This window comes from Eufriesea mexicana, unplaced genomic scaffold (assembly GCF_001483705.2).
Source record: "Eufriesea mexicana isolate 0111107269 unplaced genomic scaffold, ASM148370v2 scaffold5767, whole genome shotgun sequence".
Taxonomy (NCBI): domain Eukaryota; kingdom Metazoa; phylum Arthropoda; class Insecta; order Hymenoptera; family Apidae; genus Eufriesea; species Eufriesea mexicana.
The window spans coordinates 753,558-770,414 of NW_016913695.1; the positions used below are offsets into that span (position 1 = coordinate 753,558).

General features: G+C 31.8%; 1 protein-coding gene across 4 annotated transcripts; it reads left to right on the plus strand.

Moving 5' to 3' along the window:
- Nucleotides 1-2,375: 2,375 nt before the first annotated feature.
- Nucleotides 2,376-16,857, plus strand: jar (Myosin heavy chain 95F jaguar). Of its 4 annotated transcripts, none has more exons than XM_017906722.1 (19): nt 2,376-2,421; nt 10,170-10,363; nt 10,697-10,770; nt 10,984-11,113; nt 11,203-11,367; nt 11,446-11,858; nt 12,062-12,073; nt 12,244-12,503; nt 12,566-12,723; nt 12,788-12,952; nt 13,026-13,249; nt 13,417-13,608; nt 13,679-14,662; nt 14,802-14,941; nt 15,192-15,236; nt 15,532-15,652; nt 15,741-15,858; nt 15,941-16,156; nt 16,397-16,857. In XM_017906722.1, exons 2-19 carry the CDS (start codon nt 10,183-10,185, stop codon nt 16,546-16,548), a joined length of 3,750 nt encoding a protein of 1,249 aa, XP_017762211.1. In that variant the 5' UTR covers nt 2,376-2,421; nt 10,170-10,182; the 3' UTR covers nt 16,549-16,857. The 4 variants fall into 4 exon arrangements, with proteins under 4 accessions (XP_017762211.1, XP_017762213.1, XP_017762214.1 ...); XM_017906723.1 differs by lacking the exon at nt 2,376-2,421 and adding an exon at nt 8,676-8,693; XM_017906724.1 differs by lacking the exon at nt 12,062-12,073.

Here is a 16,857-nt window from a genome sequence, read left to right on the forward strand (position 1 = left end):
AAGGCTTTGGTTCTTTAGATTAAGTAATTGGGACTGAGACCGAAAATTTGACTCTTGTTAACTTGTGCATTATCGTTAGGAAGATACTCTACACACGTAAGAGTAAAGCAGTTCGTTTTGTTTTGTAGGGTACTACTGTGCTTTCATGAAGTTGCTTGGAGGAAGAATTTTCTTGGCGATTCAGGTCCAAAGATTTGTCGCGACGCTGCTCTTTACAGTTGACTCTGATTATCTGTTTCGCTCGTATAGCTGCGCGTGACCTGTAATTCTGCTAGATGGGACATGCGTCGATCGCTGACACGCAGGAAATGCGATATTATGCTCTAGAAGGAAAAAAAGGAGAACGAAAAGGAGTGTTTGTCTCGTCATACCCAATTGTGAAACATCATCGTCTTTAGAAATATCTACTCTTACGTTTGAACTTACTCTTATGTTTGCATAATGAATCATGTTTCATAAATAACACGTAGTATATTTATTGCAAAATTTTATTTTTTCAGTGCACTTTAATGTACGTCTGATTTTAAAGGGAAACAAAAGAGAAAGCAAATATAAGGAAAAATAAACATTGTTTATTATAAAAACATTGTAGTGATTCATTTAGTAACTTTGGTACTATTGCTATAATGATCTATTTTATATATCTTTTTTAGGCTCTTATATAAGTTGAAAGAGAAGAAGAGTATGGATTCTTCCTTGTTCATAGAGTGACAGAAAAATTTCCATTTAATGTGGCTGATCGAGGGGATTACCTCGAACCAGGGGATTACCTATGTATCATTCGCAAATCAAAGATCCTTTGAAGACTATCAATAATGGAATAGATTTATTTGAATTGTTCTTACCCACGTGACGCATCACTAAATATATGGTCGTTGTTGGATGCAACGTATGACAGACCGTGGTAAATTTTCAAGTCCGTTAATACACCTTGCGCGAATACTGGAGAATTTTCCTCCTAGAGGTCACCGCACAAGGAAGTGAACGGAAACTCGGTCCTGCAATGGAACTCGATAGAAATTGCGTTTGAAAAGAGGACAGAGAAAGCGGAAGGTAGAAATATTTCACTATTGTACCTGAAATTGTATCGATTTAAGTAAAATGTAATTCCTGGAGTTATCTTCCCAGTTACATTTGTTAATAATGAAGCTGGAATAATTAAATGAAAATATAGTTAATATTTTCTAAACGAATCACGATGAAGAAAATGAGAGAAAAATGTAGTACGTGGGAATATTTCCTATATACATAGCAATATTGGTATTGTTAAAAACTGCAAGGATTGGTACATCGTCAAATACCAAGGATAAAAACAATTTCATGTTCTTTTTCCTTTTCTTCAGTTGTTACGGTGAGAAAATGATATTAAGAGGATTGCTTTTCAAAATGAGGTCTTTGTTTTGTGTTTTGAATTAATAACTAACCAAACGATAAATTTTTTGTGTAAACAAGGAAAAAAGTTAAAAATATGTAAGGTTAGAGAATGATCTCGTATATATTTCATTGAAGGGCTTTTTGTGATGCTATAGATATATTATGTTCTTAATGTTTGTAACTTGTAGAGGTCAGTGACCATTATATGACTTTACAGATTACCATAGAGTGATTTGAAAATATCGTTTTTATGTTTTAAAAATGTTTTTAAAAATAAGAATCTTGTACAATTAAATTATGTGCAAAGCTAATAGCAAATTTATTTCAGGATATTATTAAAAATTCATTTTTTATGATCGGAGATTTTGCTAAGTACAGTAAAGAGACGCGTAAAGTTGTTTGTGGATAGCATATACTGTACGTTTTGTTTTACCGACTGTATTTGCTGGATGTTAAGGTAGGTGTCACTACGTTACTGCTGGCACAGAGAATTTACTTCTAACCTTTGTAATTATAACAATTAATATTTATGTAACTTACATAAATAGTTGTATTTGTATACCAATATTACTCTCTTTTTTAATTATTATTATTGTGTTCAAAATTCTCCCAAAATAAAAAACTTAAAAATTGCCAAGTGATACGAATAAATACTTATTTCAGTATATTGCAATATTTAATTTGAAAAAGAATTTTATAATTTTTATATTAAATATCTAAATTAAATTTAATATTCATACCCTCCATTTAATAAAAGTAAATGTTTGCTCCAATTTTGATATTTTTAATACTTTTTATCATAAAATATGTAAAATTTGCAATATATATTGTTCATGATACTTCATTTTTAAATTGATTACCACCTGTTGTTATGTTAATAATCTTGATTAAATTTTCGTGGCGCGATTCGCCAGGTGATTGCTATTTGCCGCGTGGCATATCCGAAAACGCACGAAAATTGCCGATTTGACAGAACTAACGCATCGAAGCGCCAGTTGCATGTCGGACTTCGTTACGGTCGTGTTGTGGCTATCGTTCTTTGGTTTGGTAAGTAACTTTGTTTTAACACCTGCACACTTTTTTCCTTTAATGTGCACACCTGCTAATTTTTAATTTTGACATTTCTTATTTTAATTTTGACATTTCTTATTTTTATTTTTATTCATTTCTAAAAATCTGTTACTTTCCTGAGTATATACTTATCTAGAATATAATGTGCACAATATATACAAACTATTAGTAAAAAGTATCCATATATACTTTTATTTACATGCTTTTTATGGTTAACATTCGTTGATAACCCACTGACATCATATGTTTCAAACACATTTTTTCCCTCTATTTCAGTTTCTGAATCAATAATCGTTTCTTAATGTATACATACAATTTCGATTTAGACCGGTGATTGTATTAAATTATTATGCAATTGAGAATGTAATATGGGTGTAGTAGCGTTTGAAAAGTTAGGTATAGAACGATAGAACTATTGCGTCCACATTTAATCTTTACGGTTAAAGAATTCGCGTGGCTTTTTAAAGTTTAGTATATTATATATCGATTTTAAAATGATCGATCGAGCAGTAATATTATCAATCTTTCACGGAGCATCTACATATATTATGTGTTTATGTTTACATAGAAATAATGTGTGAAATACTGAACATGAGGTTAATAAAAGATAGAAATCCAGTGGCATATGTTTCATATCTTTATTCACTATTCACATTTTCGTTAATATTATTATTTGTCGCTGTTTTCAATTAATACAATTGTTTAACATCCAAGATGAATAAATGTAATGAATAGTTAACAATTATGAATGCTTTTCGCATTAATGGACAATCATTTAGGTTATTTATATTGTTTTTGTCGATTATTTCGTGAAAATAATTAATGGTAAGTAACGGTGGTTTCAAGTATGAAATGCTGACATAAGTATGATGTACTTTCAAGCATATGCGTTCGTTCTGTGAGGTAATAAATTTCTTAATTTCAAACCACTGTTTTTTGAACGGTTCATCAAGTTGTCTCAGAATTGTATAAAAAGAATCTTCAAGAAATAACTGTTCCTCATAATATAATTTTAAGTTCATTTAATATTTTATGAAATTATTCAAGAGAATATTTTACTCAAATTATTTAAGAATTGTCTGTCTACATATTAGTTAAACAATTTTTTATGACTTTCCGCGTATTAAATTATATTAGATGTTTCACATAGTAAATAGGTTAGGGGAGCATGCTATGCAAGTTCTACGTATTATCCGTGGAAATTTTATGTGAAACAAGAATATCTTCAGTGCTTCATTTATCCCTAATACGTACTAATTAAACCCGCAGTCGTTATCATTAAAACATCTCGCTTGTTTATTCTTCGTTTTATGGAGAAGTATTCTTAATCAAACCATATTTCTAGCCGGAGTATCAATTAATCCTAGTATTACGCTTCGTTTACCAACTAAAAGCAGATATGTACCGTAAGCTATTGATCAAGATATCGTGTCAATGCCATTTGATATTATTTCACATTGATAATGCATTTTTCATGGATGATATAAATGTTTCCGTGTTATGTGCTTAAAAATCAATCGGAACTATCAAACAGTCCATACGTGTCAAGAATTCTGATATAATAACGTGCCATGTAAGTATAATGTCTCAAAATTCTTCCATCTCATTTCTGTTTATACATAATATTATTTATTGATACGTTTTGTACGTTATGCATATACAACTGTAACATATGAAATCCAAAAATTAGTTTGAGGTTAGATCATAAGATTGAAATTAATGACATGAATAATTATTTTTTTTTTAGAATATAAATATTTCTACAAATATTTATAAAACTCTGTATACAAAGTTTAATATCAGTTAAATAGTGATGCAGGTATTTAATATTGTATTATTGTTACGTCGAAATACGACTAAAATGTGCGGTATTTTTTGTTTGCGATTGCAAGAGGTTTAGGAGAGTGGAACGAAAGTGCACAGGTGCGCGAAAGCAGACGATTCTGCGCCTATGAATTAGCATGTGAATCGTATGCGGTTCGTTCTTCGTAAGTGTATCTGATAACTGAGAAAAAAAAGAGAAAAAAATTCCAGTCTCCTAGTGCGTGATGAAAGCACATTTAGTTTCGACTACCACAGTGCGAGGATGCGTGATAACAAAGCACTTATTTGAAAACAATGTGTTTTTTCTGGGTGCATTTGCTTCCTTCACCCTGTTATAAAATTCTGCTTTATTCGATTATGTACCTTTTATTTTTGAAATCTATTTGAATAATAACATTTTTATTATCTCTCAAACACAATTGCTTTCACCACTTATGTTTCATTCATTGAAAGAACCATTCAGATAAAAGTTCTTTGATGCATTATTTGAATTGTACTTTTTAATGTCATATGAAAGAATTAATAATGCGGAAGAAACAATTAAAGTAGTTTAGTTATAACGTCAAAACTGCATAATATCACCTTTGTTTTGAAATTTGTGTTATTAAATCGTCATTTGTCTCAGTAATCATTTTTAACTGTATAAAGAATCGTAACGTAGAAAGGAAACACAGTTAGATAATTAGGTTAGACCGGGATGTTAACAGAGTCGGTATCTACCGGCTGCAGGATTAATTATGAAGTATACACCGATGTGTCCTTAATGTTGACATAAGAACGAGACTAACGATTCTCTCCATGGTCCTCGCTTGAATGTTCGCATGAGTCATTGGCAACACGATTCTCGTCTCACGATATCGGCTCGCCTATATGGGAACGAACGATCCTTTTTCCGTGATTACGTAACGCAGTCTCGGTGCCAGTCTAATTATCTCGACAACGTAAAAAGGCAACGCACCACAAGGACTTTTTACATGCAAATGAACCGTTCGACATTATCGACTGTATTTTTATAAATCATTGTTTGTGATTGGTTTGAATTGTATATGGATTTCACAGAGGGCGCACGATCTTTCATTTTTATATTGGTAGGTGTTCTTTAGATGCCAGTGACTACATTTTCTCAATACAATATATTAAATTATAAGATATCTATCTATTCGGAAGATTTAATTATATAATTAGTGAAATTTTTAGTGCGCGATCGATCATTGTTTCTCAGTGAATGATGGCTACATTTTCATAAACTATAATACAAATGATGTAAAAGATAACAACTAATAGATGGGATATAAAGAGAGGAATCAAATAGCGCAGTAAGACAACATACGCTCGAAATCACATCCCACGATTCAATCTAATCGTTGAAAGCGGTTGATGACGATGATCGCGCGAAGGTTGTTCCAATTAATATTAAACGGCCTGCAAAATGATGATACTACCGTACGTGAGTGCAATGCCTAAGATCGGACCGTGCATGTTACTATGCCCTCAATACATCTGTATTTTACAATGAAATAATTTACGACCGTAATACAAAAATTTTCTTTATATGGTAAATAATTTTTTTAGTATTTTCTAATCGTAATCGTTTTTTAGTATTTGGTATATCGTAAAATTATAAATGTTTGAATTGAGTTGAATATAAAAATTATACTTGACGAGTAATTTAAACAGGAATGAAATTTGGAGGTTAAAAGATAGCATTGCATTTCCAGTTTTGAGGTTTCCCTTTTCTTCAATCTTGTCCTTTTGTTCAGGGAAGCAGGTCGTTGACCGCTCTTTGTGGTCCGAGGTGCTAACGTTCCATTCTAATGTAATCTCCATTGTAAGTCCGTTGTCGAGGGTTTTACCTTCATTCTTTCACCTTGTTTTGTTATTTTCGCGTTCTAATGTGTACTTGATAGTAGATACTGTTAACCATTTCACAGTAATCATTCATTATAAAACCATGATAATATCCCTGATGGTAAAATAGTTCTCACGAAATTCTTAGAATTTCATCTAAAATTATATTTATATGTTATCACTATAGTAATAATAATCATAATTGTGATAATCATATGTTCATATGTATTTACATTAAGTACTTCGTTTGCATTGTCCGCGGCTTCTTCTGCTCTCTAATCGCATCGAATGAATTACGAAACCGTCCTAAGCGTAACGTCTAATTACACAGTAGCTACGCAACGCGTGGACGTAATGCGTAATGAGTATATTCGCAGAAGGTAAAGTAGCTGTCCTGAGTTCGTTGACCGTGACAACAGATAGGCGGCTCTTACTTTCTCGCGGTGACGAAACTGAACAGCACTACGGAAAGAGGGTCTAGACTCTAGAGTTTAGGTGTAGCCTTCGGGTGAATCGTCGATACTCCAAGTAAAACAATGACTCAAGTGCAGTTACCTAGTTTCATATTCCAGTGTCGTACTCCAGTCGAGAAAATCAAACAATAAATGTGTTCTTTTTATTTTTATTCTTGTTTCGTGATTCCGCAGTAAAATTTTGTTGGAAAGCACGTGACAACTGACGCGTGTCTCCCTGTTCCTGACCGTCGGTTCCACCTGCCGTTTCCTGTTTCCCCTCCTGATTCATTCATTTTATTTCACCGAGATGTGTCGTATACTGCTTTTCGTAGCGGATAAAGTAACGATCGAATGATTCGCTATCCGCAAGTTGTCGTTTTTCTATAGGAAATGAGGTGAACGAACTGAACGATTCGATCGTTCTTACTTTATCGATATAATAATTTTCTACTTCATTGGCCTTAACGGCATTTCTATTAGTTATATATCGTGTGATAAAAAGTAACATTGGTGCAATGGAATAACGGTAATATTTATGACCATAATGTAATTGTAAAATTTATAATTTATTTATTGATAAATACATCGATAATCAACGTTGGCATAAATCATTTCGACAAGGAATCTGTGGAACAGGAATCCGTAGATTAAACGTGATGCACTCTCGGTTCGTGTTTCAAGGATCGATGCAAGGATCTGCCGGTTACTTTTACCGTTACGATACTCCTAACGGGATGCTGGGAATGCGACGACAGAGTGAACTAGCCAAAACCATTGCTTTCTCGCGCTTTTTAGATCAACCATGCGAATGATAGGTCAATATTTGTAATAAATACTTGTTAATATCTATTATCTCATTTTACGTATTAAATCATTTTCAGATGTATCCAAAAAAGCACGATTTCTAATTGAAAACAAAAAGACAAGAGAAAAATATAATGATTAGTAAATGAAGAATGTAATTAAGAATATACAAAAGGCAAGTTTCCAGATGTATACGATCTTACTGCTGTGTACTCAGTACATTAGAAAATTAGCCGTGCCCATAGCGTTATGCTATTCACGGTCATCAGTACCTGGTAATCAGTATAACGTGATTTAAATAAGTTAGTAACGGTGAAGAAAACGGTTTGCATTCAAATGTTACATATGTTGTATAACTAAGTATATGTAATATACGTGTATGCTGTTTACATTTATTACTGTTTAAAATCATATTAAGCGCACTGACGTTATGATTAGGAAATAATACATAGTAATATCTATTTTAAAATTGTCTGCAAATATAATAGTAGATGATGCAGTGCTCAGAAGTACTACTGAAGTAGTACTGAATTGGGAAAAGTATGAGTTAAGAATATCTGAAACACTATACTACACAATTTGATGTTTGTTCTTCAGAGATAATACTATGTGTTCTACGGATTATGTATAACATATAGCAGGACATAATCCCTGAATCTAAAGTATATTATGAAGTACATTGTTATTATCTAGAAGTTGTAAACATATAACACTATATTTTATCGATTTAATGTAAAAATGTAATGCAACGTATTAACTATATATCCTTAATTTCCAGCAAAGAAGTTCTAGCAGCTTCTCCATGTCAATGCAAGTCACATACCAGCGATTTCGTCTACATAAACACGCAACGTATCGTTCAGAAGCATACCACTTCGATTTGCAACAGAATTTTCAAATTTCTATTACAGTACCTTCATGTTCGTGCAGCAACGATGCATCGACATGTGATATTTCTTCATTCAGTAACGTTAATCCGATTAATAATATTTGAAAAAGTGACGATGAGATTATTTTTCTTTCCGAGTTCGATTTTTACAAGCTAGTAACGTATTCTTTGTTATTCAGAATTGCTAATTTTCTTCGTTTATTAAAATAAGTTAGTCTTCTCGTTTTTTATTTTTCCGTCTTTAGTAAAGAAGGCAGGTAAGGTTATATTCATGTAAATTGCCTCAATGACTCATCATGGCAACGTTCAGCACCGTGCATTTCTTATCTATATCGTGATAACATCCGATAAAAGTCGAGAAATGTTGAACGAGTACATTTGTCAGTATCCAAAAATTCGTTGAACCAAATAATAATCCTTTTACAGTTGTAGGTTTATAATATTATATTTTTTAACATAGATATACAGTGTTTTATGTGATATTCTTATTCCATACTTTTTAAACGAGTACTACAATTTGTTATCATAGAGGGATTTCTTATTTCAACGTGGTGTGACGTTTATAAAACTTGCATCAGATTCATCGCATCTTTTGTCCTTCGTTAGGGACCTCTTGCCTGTTCCGTCATGGGTCGTCTTAAATCCTCATCGAACGGCTTTAACAGTGGCACTTATAATGCTTCTTCCATCAATAACACGACGCGAACCAATTTCGTTTGTCGTCGTCTTATTTGTCGTGAAGTGGTGGTAACTGTTAGCAGTCGCTGGTTACTTTCATTTACCTTGATTAATTTACCTGGAATTGCTAAAGACGACGAAGTTGCATTAAAACAGAATTTCTCTTCGTTTCGTTAATTTCATTATAATGTTACTACTGATGTACTCATATGATGATTCCGTGATTAGGATCAATTATGATTCTTTTTCACTTCCAATCAATCTTATCATAACAGATGTACTTTTGACTTTGATTAGCTTTGTTTCTAAGTTGATTTTTATGATTCATTTTATGAACAAATTTTCGACCATGCGGAAAATGAGTGTTAAAATTAATCTACAGCAATAATAAATGAAATAATTTCCAAGAAGCAATAAATTCCGTGTTTAGAGAAGAAAGTAAGACAATAGAAGGCTAAGGTTTACTGCAGTATTAATTTTATATTTAGTACTATACTTTAGTAGTTAGAATAATAATAAGTCATTCTGTACTTCAAGAAATCATTCACCAATTACAAGAAACATGCTTTTCTTTTAGAAATATAATGGTGCCGTTGGTGTTACAGAGCATGGGCTGAAGAATTTCCTTTTGCACTTACAATTTCGCTGCCGAAAATCCACAAGTATTGTTCCTTTCACCAGAAACCTTCATTTTTTGTGATTTTTATTTTGAATTCATAGATAAACGTTTCATTTTGCGTTCTTTTTGCTATGGTAATTTGTACGCAATTACAGCTCATGTGAAACGGAAAGAATTATGTGCACTGCTTCAAATGTACCCGTTGTTCCTCACCGTGAAATTACTTGTAACCTTTAAAACTGAATCACGAGATTTATGTTAGCTGAAAGAAAGATATATCGTTGTATATAGATAACTAGAATATTTATTTATTACTATGAATTTGTAAATTTTGCTTTCGTTCAAGGAGTTTCTTTTCATATCTGATTGTTGTAGAGATTGTTTGTATTATGATTATGAATTTTGTAAACAAATTTTAAATATATTTTATTATATTTAACAATTTTGTACAATTCACTTCTAAGAATTTATGTTCTTTTTTTGTTAAAATTTTAATATCATATTATACTAGCGGTTGTGTGAAAATATATAATCTAACAATAAGTTACATTATGTGAATTGCAAATATAATTGTCTGAAATATTACATATTTTCATTGTCATTTCAGAGCGTAGGCTGGTATGGAGAACCAGCAGGTGTGGGTGCGAGACCCTCAAGAGGGTTTCATAATCGCCAAGTTCACGGACATGGTTGACGGAGATGCGTTGATCATGCCACTGGATCCAAAATATCCACAACGTACCTGTCCTTTGGATGAAGTTTATCCTGCTGGGGAATACACCAAAGATGTTGAAGACAATTGTAATTTCATCCTTACAAATTCAATTCTCGTTTTAAATTTTTTCTTTCTTTCTTTCTTTATCTTTATATGCGTTTAAACAAGAATCAAATTTAACCGTGACAATTTATTTATGATTTTGTATGTACCGAACATTTGTTTGTACCGGGACTATTAATTAACTTGAATTTAGATAATAATAAACGTGTTTCACGATATTCACATGTAAACGGGAAATGTGATTCACGGACATTTCCGTCAAGAACGGAGATCTTTAGATCTTGCAGGTGACTCTCTCTTTTTCTCGCTTTTGAAAATCTGCTTTCACTGGTTTGCTCTGTTTTTCGTGTTCCCAGGTGCTCTGATGTACCTGAACGAGGCTACACTGCTGAACAACGTACGAGCTCGTTACTTCAAGGATAGAATATACGTGAGTAATTACGCGCAAAATTGCAGTGCATTTTTAAAAACAATTGGGAAACCATATTTCTAAATAGACTGTCGAGATAGAACAACTATTATAAATAATAAATTATTATTTTTGAATGCATTAAGTATATTTACATTTGTAAATAATGAATTGTGATTGAGACTATGAAATAGTAAAGATTTCATATCGAAGTAACTTGTTAATATTTTGCAGACTTACGTGGCCAATATTTTAATTGCTGTAAATCCTTATTGTGAGGTCAGGGATCTTTATTCTACTGATACGATTAAAGCTTATAAAGGAAAGTCTTTGGGAGAGACACCTCCTCATGTTTTTGCTATTGGTACGTACATTTTCTAGCATTATAATTGAGCAATTTAAACTAATTTTAAATAATTTGGTTCAATTCAAAATTTCATTTTTCATTTTTAGCCGACAAAGCATTCAGAGATATGAAAGTATTGAAGCAATCACAAAGTATCATTGTTTCTGGCGAATCAGGAGCAGGCAAGACTGAATCAACCAAGTACCTTCTTCGATATCTCTGTGACTTATGGGGATCGACGGCTGGGCCGATCGAACAGAAGATTTTAGATGGTATAATCTATAAAATAGAAATTATTTTATAATTAAATGTAAGGAATATTTATATTTACTTGTGTATATTATTATTAGCAAATCCTGTGTTGGAAGCGTTTGGAAATGCAAAAACCAAACGAAACAATAATAGTTCTCGTTTTGGTAAATTCATGGAAGTCCATTTCGACTCAAAGTGTCAAGTAGTCGGGGGTTACATTTCTCATTATCTTTTGGAAAAGTCAAGAGTGTGTCTTCAAAGCCCTGATGAAAGAAACTATCATGTTTTCTACATGATGTGCGCTGGAGCTCCTCCTGAATTGCGTGCGAAACTTGGGATTACGAAGCCGGATGACTTCCACTATTTAAAGAATGGCTGTACACAGTATTTTTGCAACGCAGAGTCGGAAAAAAAGTTGAACGAGGCCCAAAAGAGTCATGATCAAAGTATGAAAGGTAGTTTGCACGATCCAATCTTGGATGACGTTGAAGGATTCAATGCTATCGATCAAGTAACTATGAATATTATGGATTTTAATTAGAGTTAAGCCACCGATTTTTTAAACTCTTAATTTTTAAGAGATTATAATTACTACAATATTTTTTATTAAATTTATTTATTAATGAAAGAAACAATAAGAGTTTTATAAAAAAAACTTGATAATTATTTCATATTTTTGCTTCTTTTTGTCTGTGCATAATTTTTTCAACACAGGAAAAAGCAACGGTAATTTTATAATGTTTTAACTACTATGAAACATTCGTCTAATTTAATACAATTTTTAATTTTACTTAATTACTGCAAGTTATTTCATTTACAAAATGTATTATATAGTCGATTTTTATATTGAATTTTTTAATAAAGTACTTATCATTTTTTTTTAATTTTTTACGAAGGCTTTGACACGACTTGGACTGACTGAAGCAGAAAGAATGGAAATTTATACAATGGTAGCTGCGGTACTTCATCTTGGAAACATCATGTTCGAGGATAATCCTGAGGATACGAAGGGGGGCTCCAGGATATGCATCAGTTCTGAAAAAGCAGTATTAATGACTGCAAAATTATTAGGTGTTGATCCTGAAGAACTTCGACAAGCTTTAGTTTCAAAAGTGATGCAGACTAGTCGTGGTGGTATCAAGGGAACGGTCATTATGTAAGTTATATAAAAATTAGAAGTAAAAGGATGATATTAAATAATTGATTCAATTTTTTAAGGGTACCATTGAAAGTTTACGAAGCCAATAATGCCAGGGACGCTTTAGCTAAAGCCATTTACAGTAAATTATTCGATCATATTGTGGCTCGTATTAATAAAAGTATCCCTTTTAAGGCTTCGAGTTATTATATTGGTGTTTTGGATATTGCAGGATTTGGTAGGTTAAATTTGTTATATTGTTTACTTATCTAATTTATTATGTACTATTACTACTTTTACAGAGTATTTTAAGGTTAATAGCTTCGAGCAATTCTGTATAAATTATTGCAATGAAAAGTTGCAACAATTTTTTAATGAAAGGATTTTGAAGTATGAACAAGACCTTTATGCAAGAGAATCCCTTAATGTACCTAAAATATCTTATGTGGATAATCAAGATTGTATTGGTAAATATAACTATCAATTTATCGTTTTATAGTTTGCGTTTACGATCCTGCATTTTATTTATTTAATTTTCAGATTTAATTGAATCAAAAAACATGGGAGTTTTCAGCCTTTTAGATGAGGAATCAAAATTACCTACTCATAGTTTTGCACATTTTACTAGTGAAGTTCATCGAGTGTGGAATGGTCACTTCAGAATAACTTTACCACGAACTTCTCGTTTGAAGGCTCATAGAGAGTTGCGTGATGACGAAGGATTTGTAATACGTCATTATGCTGGCGGTGTTTGTTATCAAACGGTACTTCACATCAATTACCATATACTCTATTATTTCTATAGCTATTTGTTATAGAAAGTATTTTTATTATTAATATTATACACTATATTATATACTTTCTAAACTTGGTACACTTTCTAGAACACTTTCTGACTTTCTTTAAAACTTACAATTTTTTTCTTTCGTAGAACCAATTCATAGAGAAAAACAACGATGCGTTACATGCTTCTTTGGAAGCACTAATACAAGAAAGTAATAATAACTTTCTTAGAACACAATTTGCAAATAATTCTCGTCAGAAGGGAAAACTCACTTTTATCAGTGTTGGTAGTAAATTCAAAACACAACTTGGAGAACTGATGGATAAATTGAAAAGCAATGTAAATTATTTTAACAATATATTTTTCTTAACATGGTGACCGATATGATTAAATTAAATTTCTTTTATAGGGAACAAATTTTATTCGTTGTATAAAGCCGAATAACGAGATGGTAGCACATCAGTTTGATGGAAATAGTATTTTAGGACAACTTCGTTGTTCCGGAATGACATCCGTCTTAGAACTCATGGAACACGGTTATCCTAGTAGAGTTCCATTTCAAGAATTGTACAATATGTATAAATCTTATCTTCCGCCAGAATTGGCCAAATTAGAACCTAGATTTTTTTGCGAAGCGTTGCTCCATAGTTTAAAATTAAATAAGAAAGATTTCAAATTTGGAATTACTAGAGTGTTCTTCAAGCCTGGGAAATTTGCTGAATTTGATAAAATCATGAAATCAGATCCTGAGAATTTAAGAAAATTGGTAGCTAACGTAAAGAAATGGTTGCTTAAATCTCGATGGAACAAGATGCAGTTCTGTGCGTTATCTGTGATTAAATTAAAAAACAAAATCATTTATCGAAGACATCATTTAATCATTTTACAAAAAACAGCAAGAATGTACATAGCTGAAAAGCAACATCGTCCTCGCATAAAGGGAATCTTGATGATCAAGAACTTAAGGACGCAGTTAGTTGGCATGAAAGAAACATCCAGACAATTGAAAAACCGTGAGAAACCTATGAATGATATAAAAAGACTACAAGATGATTTGGAGACGGCAATTAAAAGGATCAAGGACAATGAGAAAATAAAATCGGGAGAAATCGATTCTCTATACACAAATTTAGTGAACCAGATGAATAGACAAATGGCGTCTTTGCAAGATATGGTTAGGCAGCAAAAGATTGCCGAGGAACAAGCAAAACTTCGAAAGATTCAACAAGAATTAGAACTTGAAAAGCAAAGGAAAGAAGAAGAAGAGCGAAAAAAGCGTGAGGAGGAAGAAAATAGAAGGAAAAAACATGATATCGAAATAAGAAGGAAGGTTGAAGAAGAACAAAAGAAAAAACAAGAAGAAGAAGATAAAAGAACTGCTGCAGTTCTTCAAGTGCGTATTATTTTGCTATTACAATAAAAAATGTTTTATAATTTTTCACATATATAGTATATTATATAAACCTCTCTGCAAATACTGCAGTAATCGCAAGTGTTTGAAATTAGAAATTACATCTTTCATTCTTTTGAAGGCGCAATTGGAGAAAGAAGCAATGGAAGAAAACAAATACCGCGAATTATTGGAGCAAGAAAGGAGGGATCATGAATTAGCTGTCAGATTAGCTCAAGAATCAAACGGACAAGTCGAAGATTCTCCACCACCTGTACGAAGGTATTGTATAATATTTATACTTTCTATAGAAGTTTTTTATAGAAATTCAAATATCTGAAATTTGGTATTTCATTTTTCTTTTTTTTTTTAAATCAATTGGAGAAAATTAGAATAAGCTACTCTAAATGATAAACAAATTTTTATTTAATGAAATATAACGAATATATAATGAAAGTAATCTTGCTGTTCGATTGAAGAAATTTTTCAAACAAAGAAATAAGATCTTGTTTTGTTAAATATGTACATATAGCGGTTCCGATGTACGAGTACCATCGAACAACAACAGGCTAGTAAGGTATTGTAAAATTTGTTGAGGTTTACTGCATGCATGACTAACAATTATTAATTTTTTATAACTAATTTTTTTTTTAATACTAACGGTAACTAAACTTTATCATTTATGGATTGGTAATGTTTTGTATTTCTTTGGATATTATTCATTTTCTATGTTTTAAAATAGAAAATGCACGATGATATTTTAATGTTCATGCAAGCTTGAGGTGCAATACATTTTACTACACAAATCTAAAATTTTATTTACAAAATTTGTATATTTTGTCAATATTAATTCATTTCTGTTGAAATGACAGATCGGAGCAAGTGCGCAATAACCAGGCAGCAATGGCCAATAAAAAGTATGACTTATCTAAGTGGAAGTATTCGGAATTACGAGATGCTATAAATACATCTTGTGATATTGAGCTGTTAGAGGTAAACGTCAATTGATCTTATCGAACAGTTATAATATAAGAAAACTGCAATGAGAAAAATAATTTATCGTTATCGTAATCTTTTACAGGCTTGTCGCCACGAATTCCATCGTAGATTAAAAGTTTATCATGCATGGAAAGCAAGAAATCGTAGGCGAACAACCATGGACGAAAATGAAAGGGCACCAAAATCTATTATGGAAGCTGGTAAGATTTACTGGTAATTTTATTTATCTGTAAAATATAGATTATTTTATACTATATTAATATATTGCAATCTTTATTTTAGCTGCCAAAACACCAAGGTCTCAAATGAAACAATCCATAGTTGAGTCCTCGCAACGATATTTCAGAATTCCCTTTGTACGACCAGTTGCAACCGGTCAACAAGACAATTCACATGCAACTTGTAAACGAGGATGGTGGTACGCTCATTTCGATGGTCAGTATGTCGCTAGACAAATGGAACTTCATCCTGATAAGGCACCAATTCTGTTAATAGCAGGTAAAATTTTAAACATTGATTTTTAATTCATTTTAATTTGCTCTTACTTTTTTCTGTTATAATCTTATTCCTCTGAATTCTTTATATCATTTAAAATCACTATAATGATTGTAAGTGATTATCTATTTATCTAATTATGTATTATTTACAACTTACTTTTGAAGATATTTAAAGAATACAAACAATCGTATATGTTTATTATGATAATTAGTATTTTCAAGAAATTAAATTTCTGTCAAGGTATTGATGACATGCAGATGTGCGAATTGAGCTTAGACGAGACTGGGTTGACCAGGAAACGTGGAGCCGAGGTGTTGGAACATGAATTCAATCGTGAGTGGGAAAAACATGGAGGCAAACCGTACGTGCCTCCATGTGATCGTAAAAAATGAAATTATATCGAACAGGCGAAAATAATATAGACCTTGTCGATTTTTTTTATTGATCCACTTCGAAAGTGAATCTACAGCACAGTGTTTTAGAATTTGTGCCTTTATCATTAAACAAAGAAGGCAATCTTTTTAAAAAACACAATAAGATTGATTTTGTTATTAATTCTAATACTTTTCATGAAGTATGTAGAAAAATAATTGAACTGATAGTGAATTCTGGGATCAATGAACGTACATTATACTAAACGGTCGATAACTGGTGTGTTGTGACATGTACACAGTATTTCAAGTGGAAACAATTTCTTTTAA